This window comes from Gymnogyps californianus, chromosome 3 (assembly GCF_018139145.2).
Source record: "Gymnogyps californianus isolate 813 chromosome 3, ASM1813914v2, whole genome shotgun sequence".
Classification (NCBI taxonomy): Eukaryota; Metazoa; Chordata; class Aves; order Accipitriformes; family Cathartidae; genus Gymnogyps; species Gymnogyps californianus.
In genome coordinates, this window is record NC_059473.1 from 41,679,715 (window position 1) to 41,694,753 (window position 15,039).

Here is a 15,039-nt window from a genome sequence, read left to right on the forward strand (position 1 = left end):
CTGTATTTACTGCACAGCTACCAAAGTGTGTTTTAGTACTGGTTTGTGGTTCAAATGCCCATTTATAAACAACACTGACCATCTTTCATTATGAAAGGTTGCGTATTAATATAGCCTTTAAAATTATTGGCAAATCTGTTTTCTCATGATAATCAGTCACTTCTAAAACAGAAGCTGTAGCATCTAATATATAATTCACTTTAGTGGAGGTAATTATGTTGATTGCAAAATCCATCAGAATACACTGGCTCTAAAAATAAGAGTGTATGTGGCAGTCCGTATTTAGCAAATTGAGGTTATTAATCAGACCCTGTTCCTTGCATATCATTCATCCATATGTGAAGCATTTTTCAGCACTCTTGTCAGGGAGCGGCAAGAGCGAGCAGCTCTGCAAGGGAAGGTAAGCAAGAACTGAGGGTGGCAACAGTGCGGGCAGGAGCAATGTCCTCACCGACGAAGTCTCAAGTGACTAGGAAGGTCTAAGGTCAAGCCAGGAAGCCAGGGCAGCGTTGGTGAATTACAGAGCTTGTTAGAAGTGTATCTACAACATAGCTCAAGCCAGGGCCAGGGGAAGTAGCTGGGCTTAAGCACAGCTCCTGGGCACAGGGGCCCTCAGTGGAGACCCTGGATGGGCTGCTCAGGGCAATTACAGCTCCTTGGTGTACTGAAGGCCCTGACCAGGACCTTTGTGGGGTAGATAAATAGAGAACTATGTAGAGAAATAAAGGAGCTTTTAGCTGGAGACCCTTCTTGCAGATTGTACTTCTGTATGAAGCTGTAAAAACACTGTCAACTCATACAAACCATGGGATTAGAAAAGCAGACAGTGTCATTCTCTGAAATGCTGAGGACTCATGACTGCTTTGAGAGGGAAACTGACTGGCATCCTCCCCAGATGCTCAAGGTCAGGCTACTGGACACATGCAGTTATTTCACATGTGTTTTGGTGCAGAAAAGGAGTGGTACCTGTGAAAGATGGATGTATCTGTATTTCAGATCTCATTGCTCTAAAAGTCAGAAGAACAAAACCTCATTTCTCTGTGTCTTCAAATGTTCTGGCTGAAAATGGACTGATTTTCACATTCTTCTTGCTTTCCAGCGTGCTAGTGAATTTTGTTATGGGCAAGCCAAAGAATATGATGAGAGTGTGAACTGGTGAACTCAAATTCCTGAGCTGCTGCCAGCTTCTCGTGTGACTACAAGTAGCTCTTAAATAGATCCTCAAACATGCACTTCTATAATAAGGATGTAATTGTTAGCACATAGCAATGGCAGTAAATTGAGTCAAAGAGCAGGAATGTTCTTCAGCATTATTTTCTTCTACACTAGTGGATATGTTGTATTTCCCAAATAACTAAATCTTTCTTGGGCATATTCTGCCTTATCCACACTGGCACATAGAAACATTTCTGACACAAAGAATCCAAGCCACAGGTATTATAACCTTTAGATTCCTGAAGGGGAGGGGATCTGGATATTCCAGAGAAAAAAGGTCTGAGGGATGAATATGATCTTTTGAGTCTTGGCTAAGATATGCTCATAATGACAAACAAACGTTCTTGTATGGACTACTTGCTATGGAGTTGCAGCAAAAAGCATCATTAAAAGAACCCTGCAGGGAAAATTCTGCAGTACAGTCACACAGTGAAGACAAGAGTTTTCTTAGACACAGTATTAGATTAATGGTGTGGGAAGCTAATTCCTCTCACCTGCTCCTGGTGACCTGGTGGTGGTTTTGCCAGTGTTGAGAACTCTGTGCTCTGAAGATGCTTTTTTATTAAAACCTATCCTGACAGAAAGATGGACAGTCAGCCACCTCTGCAGCAACAATTTTTGCTGAAGGGAGCAGGAGATGCTAATCTCAAAATGGGACTCAAGGAAGGACTAAGCTAACTAAATGTGCCTATACAGGAACCATGAGAATGTGGTTTACAAGGGCTTAATCAAATGCAGAGAATAGGGATTTTGTTTTGGTTCTGTTCAGATGGTATTAGACTGGTTGGACTAGACAAAATTTGACCCCTGGAATTCTCAGAACTGTCTACACATTTCTATTAAATATGTATTTTATTGCTAATATTTTCAAGGGATTTAGGGATTTTTTTTTCTTGTTAAATGAGAGAACTGATTTTGAAGGAAAAGAGAGGAAAATGCTTCACCGTAAAAGGAGCTAAATGACAAAGACCATCTCTCTCCTCAGTATTCTCTTACCACTATACTGGTTGTGGATGCAACCTAGGTACAAAGGGTCCAGAATTCATCCCCTCATCTTTTTGTGACATTTCAGCATGCATGCCAATGCATTAGTGTAAGTGTATACTAATATTGAAATGCATGGAAATTGAGGCTATAGAAACTGTTTGTCTGCTATACTTGGTGTGTGACGTGGATTTGTATCTGTATTTGTAGATTTTGTAGACACAAATTGCTTTGGAACCAGAGGGGATATGGGAAGTGCAGGGAATACAGAAAGAGACCATGGCTTCTTATGGGAGTGGAAAGTGAAAAAGTATGATAAAAATAGACCAGATAACACACACAAAAGGGCGGGGGGGGGGGGGGGCAGAGACAAAAAATGCGTTAAAATATAGCTTCGTTTTACATCAGGTAACACCTGTAACTGCAGCCGGAGTTACTAGGAGTGCTTGTCATCAGTTCCACTGAAATAGCATCCACTGGAGTGGGTTTGCATGCATTTGCAGGTGACTTGTCATATGAAATAAATGTTTCCATGGAGTTGTAAAATATAATTGGTTTGACTACCTTAAAAATCAAAGCTATAGATAAGATGAGCACTTCCTTCTTCCTAGTGATTGCCAGAGTTAAGTTCCTATGTGAAGTTATTCCTCTTTGCTCCTGTAGTGGACAAGCTGGCAGTCAGGAAGCAGGAACATTCCTAACCACAACCAGTAAATGTGGGCTCTTTTTGCTGATCATAGAGACCACAGATAAGGTTTTCTTACCTACACTGATCAAGATTCCTCCATCTCACACATGAGAAAGTGCTCTGAAGTAATGAAGTGGGTAAATATTGCACAATAAGGAATTGTGCTGCACTCATTGTCTTACTGGTGGGAGGAGCTGTACAATATTCAGAGTTGATGTGAAGTATTTGTTGCTAAACAAAGTCTATTGGAAATGTACTTCATTCAAGTGTAATGGAGTGCATAAAGAATTCGGGATCAAGCAACCACTGTGCTGTTTATGTAGTCTTAAGTTTCATTTTCATCCTTGCATCCTTTCAGTATTTAGCTGTCAGTATTCTGTTTTATTAGTTAAGATTCTGCTCTGTCTGAATGAGGTGGAGGCAGAACAGCTCTGCTGAAGGATTTTGGATCTAGAAAATACATGAAAGAATATTTTTTCTCATTATATCTAATACATGATACACTTTTTTCATTTTTTTGGTCTCACATTATTTTCTGTTTTAAATATTGGTTATAGCAGGCTAATCTGTATGAGACTTGAACTTTATCTGGAATTAATTTTTAGCTAAAATCCTCTTAGGTTGAAATTTTGTGATTTTTAAATATAAAGTAAAAATAAATAAAACCATGTATACACGTTCTTAAAAACCTATTTGACTAATATAGCAGCAGCTCCTGATAAAACTCTTACGCATTATAAGTTATACACACACAGTTTAAAAAATGTTTTTGTCATTTTTTCTTTAATGTGCTAGTTCCCTGGCCATTAAACAACCTCACCCCAAGTATCTCATGCATTTTGTATATGATGTCTGTTGCATAAAGCAGATTTTATAATTATTTAATGAATCTCTGTATCTGACACATCATTTTAGTTACAATACTGGTAGCATTGATCCTGTATTTAAAGCTTTTTAGAATAGAGGGAGAAATCAAAACAAAAAAAGCTAGTAATAAAATAGAGATGAAGCCTCTAGATTTCTGGTCTGCTGTGTTTGTGAGATAGTAGCAAATTCTGTGTTATTTTATTCTGTTCCAGCCGTTTACCTCTGCAAGCGGACAATGCAAAACAAAGCAAGGCTAGAGCTCGCAGACTATGAAGCTGTAAGTACCCGGGGAAAAGTAAATTTCTCTGCTGGGCCTAATGAGCATGTGAAATAATGTTAAGCATGAGAACTATAGGCATTATGTGTGAAAATTTATTAGTTATCCACTTTTGCCAGCATGTGGGTCTAACAGTGCTCAGTAGTCATAAATGCTATTTGAGAGACTGTAGTGAGGGCTAGCTGGGCAAAAATTGAGATTTTGGTCCATCTGTAATCTTACTCCACTCACATCACCATGCCAGGATCAAAAATAACTGTTCACAAATCCCAGCTACACCATGAGTGTTGGAAAGCAATTGTACTCTACACCATATAACGTTTGAATGAAGGATCTCTGGCAACATTTTCAAAAGCACTTGGTAGCTGTAGAAATATAAATCTCATTCTGTAAAGTGATGGTGGTGCTTGAGCCCTTGTCCCATCGGTTAGACGAGAGGTAAAGAGGGTCAGACTAGAGGCACTTCCCACTCCCTGAAAGTTGTGCTGTGCCCCAGGCAAGGTAAGCTAACTGGGGCCAGGAAGAGCCGAAAAAAGAGGGAGTTTGATTAGGTGATGAGGATGGCACTTGCTAAGGAAAGAGATGTCTTGAATGCCATCCGTATCCCCCCAAAAGTCCCTGAATTTTTCATGAAAATGTCAACATAAAATTCATGAACAGCCCTGGCTCTACGCTGAAAGCTGTCCAGCTGTGCTACTGTGACATGATAGCAGGGTAGTCAGCCAGGCCTCTCAACATGCCAAATACTCCAGCCATAGCACCATGCTGACACACTTTATTGCTTCTTCTGGCACAACCTTGCTTTTCAGTGTACTGCACTGTGGGGTATGCATAATTTTATACTTACATGCCTTAGAAAATTCACCTCCAGTATACAATCCACGAAAGCCTTTATTGGTATTGACAAGATCTCTAGAAAGTCTCCTCTTCACTCTCTGCGGTCTTTATTTTCAGTAAGTATGTCATAGAGATACATTTGCAATGCATAGAAATACAGTTAAAGCAACACTTTTTGTTAGGAAGTTTACAGACAGTTTTTCACTTAGTCTCAGTAAAAGCAGTGCACGAAAGTAACTGGGATCTTTTGGAGGAAGATAAGAACCTCAGCCTTCTGCATGTTAACAGACTGCATACTGCTGCCATTTAAGCTGAGGGGGAGATTGGAAAAGCTCTGTTACAGACAGTGAAACTGCTCCAGCATTGCTGGAGGAAAGAATTTCGCTAAGATTTTACAAATCTTCTTCCTGTTATTATTAGTAGGCTGTAGGATATATACATTTCCTGTACAGTAGTGAAGAACTATAGTCTGCATTTTTTTAAAATGAGGATAGCTGTGGAGGTCTTGGAAGATTCCTATACTACCAAAATATTCTTAGCTTCTTATTATTGTATGTTAAATAAATTGATAGGCAGCCAACATTGTTCAATGCAAACCGTTTGTATAGATGACTGATGGGAATTGTCATGTGGAGAATCCAGTATGGAAAGTACTGCTGTTATCTTTCAGTATTAGGTACTTTCAAAACAAGAATGTTATTTTGTATTATTACAAAATTACTCAGCCAGCACCCAGTATATAAAAATGCTTCAGAAATCCCATGTTCTGCTCAAGGTTGCATCCACCCTTATCATCAGAGTTTCAAAACTAAAATAGCCGGGGTGTTAGAAAGTAGATAGATCTAGTATTCCATCCCGTTTGGTGTCAAACAAAGACTTTATATCGGATAAGTAAGGTACATTTACACTGGCGCAGATATCATGACTTGTATTACATCTTGGGCAGGCGAGGGGAGGAGGGAAAGATAAGCTAAAAGCTATTAAATAACTTACAACCTAACCCACTAAAATTGTGATGTATTTTCAGGAGAGTTTGGCCAGGTTACAGCGAGCATTCGCTCGGAAGTGGGAGTTTATTTTTATGCAAGCTGAAGCACAAGCAAAGTAAGTTCTTTTGAAGACAAGGAGTTTTGGTTTTGCATGCTTTTTGAAGGGAGAAGGTGAAAGAAAAGTGATTGGACACTTCTTATGTTTAAAATTACTGTCATTAACACTTTTTCCTTTAAATATCCTGTAACATTGACAGAGTCGACAAGAAGAGAGACAAGATAGAGAGGAAGATTCTTGACAGCCAGGAGCGAGCATTCTGGGATGTGCACCGGCCGGTGGTGAGTGCCAGTGGGGCCGCTCTGCCTGTGAGCTGGGTCACTGATAAATATCAGCCTCTGTGGAGCACTGGGGTAGCCTGGGAAAAAGGAAAAGGGCTGTAGGGCCAAGGGTTGGGGCCTGCCTCACTTTTTTGCAGGATCTATAGTTTATATCATTCTACTGTTGAAGACTGCTGCGGTTTTCAGTGAATAGATTTGTTGTGTCTGATTTCTTGAATCAGAAGATACCTGTCTTTGACTATTACCATCTCAAAGGTTTCCCAGTGTATGAGTCATACGACCAAAATTATCAGCATAGCTAAAAATACTTCTAAATAAATCTGACTTTTTTTTTAATCTGCTTTTTTGCTCACTAAGCCTTTCAACTTCACTGTGGTCATATTTCCAAGCTATTTTTAATGTACATAAAGGTTAGATATTGTTGGCTTTGAGCTGTGGGAGTCATACACTGTCTAAACAAGATTTGTCTGAGTTCCTTGTCAAAGTCCATCTGAAACAAAATTAAAAAAAAAGAAAGGATCTTACATAATCAACTACCTTTGAGAGCTATAACTTTGAGAAAGAATGTCAAATGTCACAGGACTTCCAATTAAACTGTGAGAACTCAATAATCACACTTTTTTGCTTTGCTACAGAATTATATGTTTCCCTTACCTAGAATTAAGCTTTCATTTTCTGTGTACAGAGTTTGGTATCATTACCAATGAAACCAAATATGGACTATATCTTCCACTGTGACACTGGGAAAAGATACTTAACTAAAACTAATTGTTCTGGGGAAGTAAAGTTAGGTGATGATACCTGGGGAAGAGGTGAATACACTGAGAAAGTTTCAAATAAAAAATAATAAACTTGGACACGGTCAGCTTGCATTTGTGACTGTGGAATTGAAAGAGCAGTAGAAGAAATGGATTTTTAGGGTGGATTTAGAATGTCAGGTAGAGAAAATCATTTGAAGTGAAAGATTCAAACCACAAGCATTAGATGCAAGAAGACTGGGACGTTATTGTCTAGTCACTGGCATAAAATAAGGAAAGAGGACGGAAAACAATCGGCCATCTGATGTTGATGGGAGCTACATATAGAATAGATACAGAAAGTTTCCATGGACCTGAGAACTTTGAAGGTGCAGACAGCTTTTATATTAGCTGCAGAAATGGATCTAAGGGTTTTGAATCTGGGAATGAGATGCTATTTCCAGGTTTGGAAGAGAAGATGAATTGTTAAAGTTTCAAGTTAAGATATAGGCAGACAATAAGGAGAGAATTAAAGGGACCAGGACAAAAGGAGATTGACTCTGATTAAGAACTTTGGCTGAACTGTGGATAAATCTGCGTGGTCCAGCAGATGTTTTTAATCTGGCTGTAGACATACCTAGGAAATATCAGAAGCAAAAGACTGGCTTACAGTCAGCAATGTAGGCTCCTGACTTTAGGAGATATAAATAGAAGAATGGAGAGGTTCATACTTTGGCTAACCAGCTCCTCTCACTAGTTAGTGAAATACTCATTTTGAAAACATTGTTATGAATTTACTGTCACAGTAAAAGCCAGAAACTTTTATTAAAAAGAATAAAAAATGAAAGAGGAACAGACTGAAAAGAGGAAGGTGACGCTAGAGCTAATTACAGTTTCTAATGGCTTTTCAAGCCCCCCGGAAGCCCACCAAAAACTCGCAGAAATATTGCTGCAACTCTGGAGAGTTACTTTTGGAAAATTAGGTAATGTTTGGATAAGAATCTGGGGTTAATGCTTTTTTTTTTTTACAGTTTTTCATCTGATAAAAATTCAGAGGCCAGGGACAGTGACAATATTGTTCAAAATCCACCCCATTTTTTTTTTTAATTGAAAATTAATTTTGAGAACCAAATATTTCATTATTTGCTTTTTTTTTTTAGGTGAGTAAATAAATATTTTTCAGGGTTTTTTTGCAGGTGTCCTGGTCCCTAGTTGCTTTATTTCTTACCTACTTGGCTACAGTGCTGGTACAGAACCTTTACATATAGAATGTAATCTATGAGTATTACATCTGCATTTTATTTCAAAATAAAGATACTTTGAAAGTGATGAAAGGGATAGAAGAGGGAAGCAAGCCATCAGTCCAAAAGGACAGTGCAGCAGTGCACTACAGGTATGGGAGACATGAAAAAAGAACAGCTATGTGACCGAAACCAGGAGAGTGTAGCTGCAGAAAAAGAGCATGATTTGGGTATCAGAAATGTCACTGTGACTGATAAGTTTAAAATAAAGCAAATGAACTAAGGTTTGATGTGTCAAGAGCATTTGCCTCAAAAAGCACCTTTATTTCATAGGTCTTAAGTCAAAGTCAATCCTGCAGGTCGTTACAGAGGCCCTAGAAGATTTATGCTATAGTCTGAGAGACAGACAAACGCTTGAAAGTCATCATGGCTGTTAGTTTTGATCAGCTGGCTGGCTAGTGCCCACAACTTTTTCCTAGGTTTTCAGACTGAGATGGTGCTTGGAGATGAACTGGAGAAAGTGGATTTGGAGAGGAATTTTTTCAAAGTGTCACCTGTTCCTCAATTTTCTTTTGAGAGACAGTTAAGAGAACAGTTTTGATATCTCACTGATCAGTTTCCATTCCAATATTTGTTTAATTGCAGTTTCACTATGTATTTAATTTTTTTTTTTTGGCGTGTATGTTAGTGTAATGTGGAGTGTAATCTCGGTCATTTCTGTAAATTCCAGTTGCTACTTTATGTCGAAAGATCTTAGCTTACAGCTAGAAAGAGCATGACTGAGCTTCAACTGTAGGTACTACAGCCTGCAGAGACATTCCTGAACAACTTTTAATCTACTAGTTCAGATACCAATCGTAGTAAAACCATAGAAATATGTGTCAGGGAGAGCTGTATAAACTCCTTTGAGATCCTGAGCAGCAGACCTAGGATAAAGTCCATGCCATTATTTCTAAGGTATAGCCAGTACCTAACATAGGTCCGAGATTAATATTATTCACATATAGTGACTCATTTCTCTTTTTGATGGCAGAGTAAACATATCTTAAAAGCCTTCCTTTCCTTTCCACCTGCCTGGAAAGTGTATCATTTTCATAATTTTGAAACTTCTATTGATAACAGACTATGGAACTGAGCGAAAATTGGTTAGGAGGATTAGGGTGTTAGTCAAAAAGCAGTAACAAATCAAGCTAAATTGGGGAAGTCGGTTCCTTCCAGGCAAAAGAAATTAAGAAGCTGCTCTTGTTTGAAAAGAAATGCCATGCTCCTGATTAAAGTCTTCATAAAAGAACTAATAGCTTTCCTGAATTATTATCTCTGTTTAAAACCCATAATCTTACACTTGTTAAAAAGGGACAAACAGATACTAAAACAGTAAATCCCCTGAAACATTCTCAAACCTGCATCAGATACAGTAGGAGCAGAGTAGCTGCAGCTTGCTGTAACATTAACTCTTTTAGGAATTGAGCAAAGACAGATGATGTCTTGCTGCTACAATTCACTTCTCTTCCTGAGTTACACATTAATGTAATTTAAATGAAATGAATAATAAAGGCCTGTTGGGTACTTGTTGAGATTCAGATTAATTCAGAAAATAATGGGGGAAGTATCCTTTTCTCCTGAAAGTCATCTGTATACTTTTTAACTATAATAAGTTGAAAAAAACTTTTTATTTTCTCCAATGCCTCAGACCTTTGTCATCAGTCAGAATGTTGGTTGTATTGCAGTCATATTTAGCAGGTTTGTGTGCAGTTGTTTTTAAAAGGAATGTCGTGGTTTAACCCCAGCCGGCAGCTAAGCACCACGCAGCCGCTTGCTCACTGCCCCCCACCCCTGGGATGGGGGAGAGAATCAGGAAAAAAAACTCGTGAGTTGAGATAAAGACAGTTTAATAGGACAGAAAGGAATGAAAAACAATGATAATGATAATAATAATAATATGACAATAGCAATACTAAAAGAATTAAACTATACAAAGTAAGTGGTGCACAATGCAATTGCTCACCACTCGTTGACCGATGCCCAGTTAGTTCCCGAGCCGCGATCCCCCCTCCCAGTTAACTCCCCCCAGTTTATATACTGGGCATGATGTCATATGGTATGGAATAGCTCTTTGGCCAGTTTGGGTCAGCTGTCCTGATGGTGTCCCCTCCCAGCTTCTTGTGCCCCTCCAGCCTTCTTGCTGGCTGGGCACGAGAAGCTGAAAAATCCTTGACTTAGTATAAACACTACTTAGCAACAACTAAAAACATCAGTGTGTTATCAACATTCTTTTCCTACTAAATCCAAAACACAGCACTATACCAGCTACTAGGAAGAAAATTAACTCTGTCCTAGCCGAAACCAGGACAAGGAAGATGGGAAATATGCAACAGCTTTCTAAGATGTGCTAGAAAACTACACTGGTGTGTGTCCTCCTCCAAAGTTTAAGCTCTGGATATGGTTTAGTTATACTGTGATTTCATAAAGCATGAGCATGAGTCAAGGTGCGATCCAGTTCTTCCATTCTGCCGTTTGTAGCTTGGTTAAACCCAATCCGCAGGACTTCTGTTCGCATTGCTACCACTGGTTTGCTCAGTGATGGTGATCAACGTAAGGGCAAGCGTGGGTTTAAGATAATTCACTGATGATGTAGAATTCAGAAATATGTATGATTTCTGGATTTGGGGGTTTCATGCCATTGTTTCCTAGTAGGAAACTAGAAAAACAGTAATCTTTAAATTTTTTAAACCTTGTCACACATCCCACACCATTTGCTTCTCTCTCTATTTAGGTTTTTTATGAGATTCTATCTCCATTAATCTAATTCTATCTGTTTATATTTTAAAATTGTATTTTCTGTGGTCTGAACATGATCCTCAGCATCTGAGCCAGTAGGTAATATTACCGGGTGTCTAGAGTCATGCAGTGGATACTTGCGGTTATTTGTTCTGGGTTTTCTTTTCTTTTCTTTCATTGCTTTTGTTTTTAATGACTTTTCCATCCTGTCCTTCAAGATCAGCCTCAAAGACTCGGCAAAAGACTGAATTTAACTTGGCTAAGGTGGCGCAATCCTTCATTTCACAGTTTGCGTGCTACAAATCCTAGACTTTTCCGGGCCAGTCACTTGTTTAGCCAGAGAATGCTTCTGTCTGCTTTATCATAATATTTTCAGAAAGTTTTCAAACATCTCCAGGAAACGAATGTGAATCATGCCATCCAACTTCTCTAGTGATGTATCTGCATCCAATTTTCATGTCTTCTTTTGCACCTGTTTCACTGTATAGCCTTACAAGGGAGTTACCTCTCCAGCAGACAGGGAATGCAGCTGAAGCAGCAATTGTCAGTCTCAAATAATTGCACTTCTGGTAATGAAACAAAGCCTTGTACAACGTTTTATTTTCAGAAAATGGCTATAATGTTTATGATTGTCCTAGTTTCAGCTGGGATAGAGTTAATTTTCTTCTTAGTAGCTGGTACAGTGCTGTGTTTTGGATTTAGTATGAGAATAATGTTGATAACACACTGATGTTTTAGCTGTTGCTAAGTAGCGCTTATCCTAAGTTAAGGATGTTTCAGTCTCCCATGCTCTGCCAGCAAGCAGGTGTGCAAGAAGCTGGGAGGGAGCATAGCCGGGCAGCTGACTCGAACTAGCCAAAGGGATATTCCATACCATATGACATCATGCTCAGTATATAAATGGGGGGAAGTTGGCCGGGAGGGGCAGATCTCTGCTGGGGCATCGGTCAGTGGGTGGTGAGCAATTGCATTGTGCATCACTTGTCTTTTCTTGGGTGTTATTTCTCTTTTTTTTGTCATATTCCTTTTCATTACAATTATCATTATTATATTTGTATTATTATTAGTTAGTTTTATATTTTATTTTACTTTAGTTATTAAACTGTTCTTACCTCAACCCACAAGTTTTACTTCCCCCCCCCCCCCGATTCTCCTCCTCCCCATCCCACAGGGAGAGGGGAGGGGGGAGCGGCTATGTGGTGCTTAGCTGCTGGCTGGTGTCAAACCATGACAATGATCCATACTCGCCTCTGTTTGAGGCAGATATTTATAAACCTTATAGCTAGCCTGCTAACTAAGACCTTTATGGAAGAATTTGTACTCATGTTGTTTAGCATTGTTATTTAGTCTGATACTTGAGTAAGGGTGGGACAGATGTGGAAAAAGAAACCAGCTTTCTTGCAACAGTGCAACAAACTGAAAGCGCTCAAGTTAAAACTGAGGATTATGAAGTGGTCAGAAACTGTGAAATAGCTAACTGATGAGATGGTGGAAGAACACAGAAAAATGAGATGACAGTATGGTTTTTAGTAAGACACAGTTCTGGTAGCAACTAGGAAAATAAGCTGAAGTAGTAAGGATAAGGAATTTTTTGAATAAGTGCAATGTTTATACATTGATTTTTGTTTCTGTGTGAATTAAAATTGCTGCTTTAATCCAAAGCATTCTGTCAGAGATCTTCTTGTAAGTCAAAAAGCAGATAATAATTTTCTAAATGTCACCTATATTTGCCATCAACCTTTTCAGAGACGTGTGGTCAGACTTTTCTGTTGTCATTTCTTTTCAACTGAATAACCTAAATTCTTCTGTATGGAATCCATAAAACAGCAGTTTCCTGCCTTTTGGGGTGAAAAAATTTGAGAAAGCAATAAAGACTCTGAGTATTTAGTATAGGAGCAACAAACCAGATAAATTTAACAGGGTTCCTTATGCAACAGTGTTGCAAATACTAGAATCTTCACATACACAAAAATCACAGTAATACAGCCTTAATTAAAATTAATACTACTGAAGCACCGCTTGAATAAATACAATAGATCTAATTTCTGTACAATAATTTCTGGTTCTGAAAACCAGTCACTACAAACCTAAACTAGTCTATTGTAAATTAAGAGTAATTAGAAATTAACTTTCAAAAAGAATTAAGCATATAACTTCCATGCAGTAGTATATTCTTTAGTACAGCTTCTAGTTTAGTTTCATATGTCTTGTCTCAAAAATTAAATTTCAACATCCTTTTCATATGCATTTTGCATATTATGTGTTTCTCTGACACACAGACCACTAAAAGAATTTTTTTTAAAAACAATATGATAAAATCCTGTTCCCTTAAGGTTAAAGCCCAGCTTTGCACTAGGACTGTCCTTAAACAAACAAGTATGTGAGAACATAAGAATCCCTGTCAAGATTCAAGATGCTCTATCTCCAATGGATTAATTTCATGGTTTAATTTATTAGTATTATATTTCTTGAAAATCTCTCTGTATCTCTTTTTCGCCTGTTCCAAGCAGGTTCTTGGTTTGCACAGCCACTGGAATTCCTTGTGTGTCTGATACTACTCAGGGAAAAGATCTGAACTCTAGTTTGAGAAGACAAATAGGTATAAACAGGAAACTGGTACAGCATAGGTTCCTTTTTTTGGCTAGATGCTGAAAATCTTTGAAATTTTAAGTGATCCTAAGTTCCATGCTCAGTGAGACTTCCCATCTCTTAGTTTGAAAACCATCCGAGTTTTACCATGCTGGCTTGATCAAACTGATTGATCAAATGTCTCTCCTTTGTCTGACGGTCTTTGAACCTCATTTGTCCAAACAAGAGAAACAACTCAAAGTTAAATTTTTATCCATTAATTACACACCTTGCCATGTTTTGATTAAGTCCACTGCAGAACAATAGTGGAACTCCTGCTATTTTGATAGTAGTCAGTGATCTTCAAATAAATCCTTGAATAAAGCATGTATTGATTTTACTAATTGGCCCAAACGGCAAGTTTTCTGTCCTTCATGTGGGGCTGTCTATAGTGGGTTTAACTTATGCTTAAGTGCTTATGCCTTTCTCTGCAGTTTATCAAGAATTCATTATTTCTGCATCAATATATTTCTAGTGGATGACACAATCAGGTTTATTGCTCATTCATTTCAATTTAATAAATAAGTCTGGAACTTTATAGTATTTATCTCTGTTCTTTAATGAGTCAAAATGAAATTAGCTAACGAGGACATGTATTGAGCATTTAAATTCATTCTATGCTGCCTGCATAATTCTCTGCTAAAACCTTCAACAGAAGAGAACACTTAATCCTAACAAAGCTTTCATTAATTCTTACGAATTAAGACAATCCCTTCCTTTGAAGGACGCAGTTCAATAAGATTTGACATTGAACATTCTGTGGCCTGAAATACCAGTTCAATGAATGAATAAGAAAAAATGAAAAGCTATATTTACTTAATTAAAAGCCAATAGGTTGTACATCATTATCAGCTGATATAGACAGGTTTTAGCAGTTAAGCTGTGTACGACTAATTTGTTTCCATAACACTACTTGACTGTAGATCACTGTATTAGGGATATTTACAGCATATTATCGGATGTATCACACGTTTTAAAAATAGATTCATATTACGGAATAGAACCAAATTTGAGGCTATTCTATGCAAGTCCAGTTCCAAGTTGTAGTCGCTTATTTCAGTGTCACTCTGAATCCATACATTGTAATTATTTACCCTATATTGTGTTCCATAAAGAGTATTTAGTAGCATAACACATCTCCTTTAAGATACGTAATTAAAAGGCTGTAGAAAGTGGGGAAAATATCTAATGTTTTAGTAGAACAAGCAGGTTTTAATAAATTTTCCTGATTATCTGCCAAATTTATGAGGCATCTGGGAATGAAATCTGAAACATGCTGCTACAGAATTTATACTTGAGAACAATCTTGGAATTTGCTTCCTAATCATTAAATATGATTTATAGGTGTTAATTGGAAGGTATAGCTGTACTTCTCAGATGAGCCGATTTCTAACAGAGGAGAGAGTCCATAGGAAAAACTAGAAAAATTGTGAGCTAATTTTAGAGAAGTTTGGCCTGG

At 38.0% G+C, this 15,039-nt stretch overlaps 1 protein-coding gene across 1 annotated transcript in view; it reads left to right on the plus strand.

Moving 5' to 3' along the window:
• RGS7 (regulator of G protein signaling 7) overlaps nt 1-15,039 on the plus strand; it is a 262,407-nt gene that overhangs the window by 222,043 nt on the left and 25,325 nt on the right. The window contains exons 9-11 of the mRNA XM_050893035.1: nt 3,967-4,031; nt 5,896-5,972; nt 6,115-6,196. Of these exons, the coding sequence (XP_050748992.1) occupies nt 3,967-4,031; nt 5,896-5,972; nt 6,115-6,196 (224 nt within the window). The remainder of the gene's footprint in view (nt 1-3,966; nt 4,032-5,895; nt 5,973-6,114; nt 6,197-15,039) is intronic.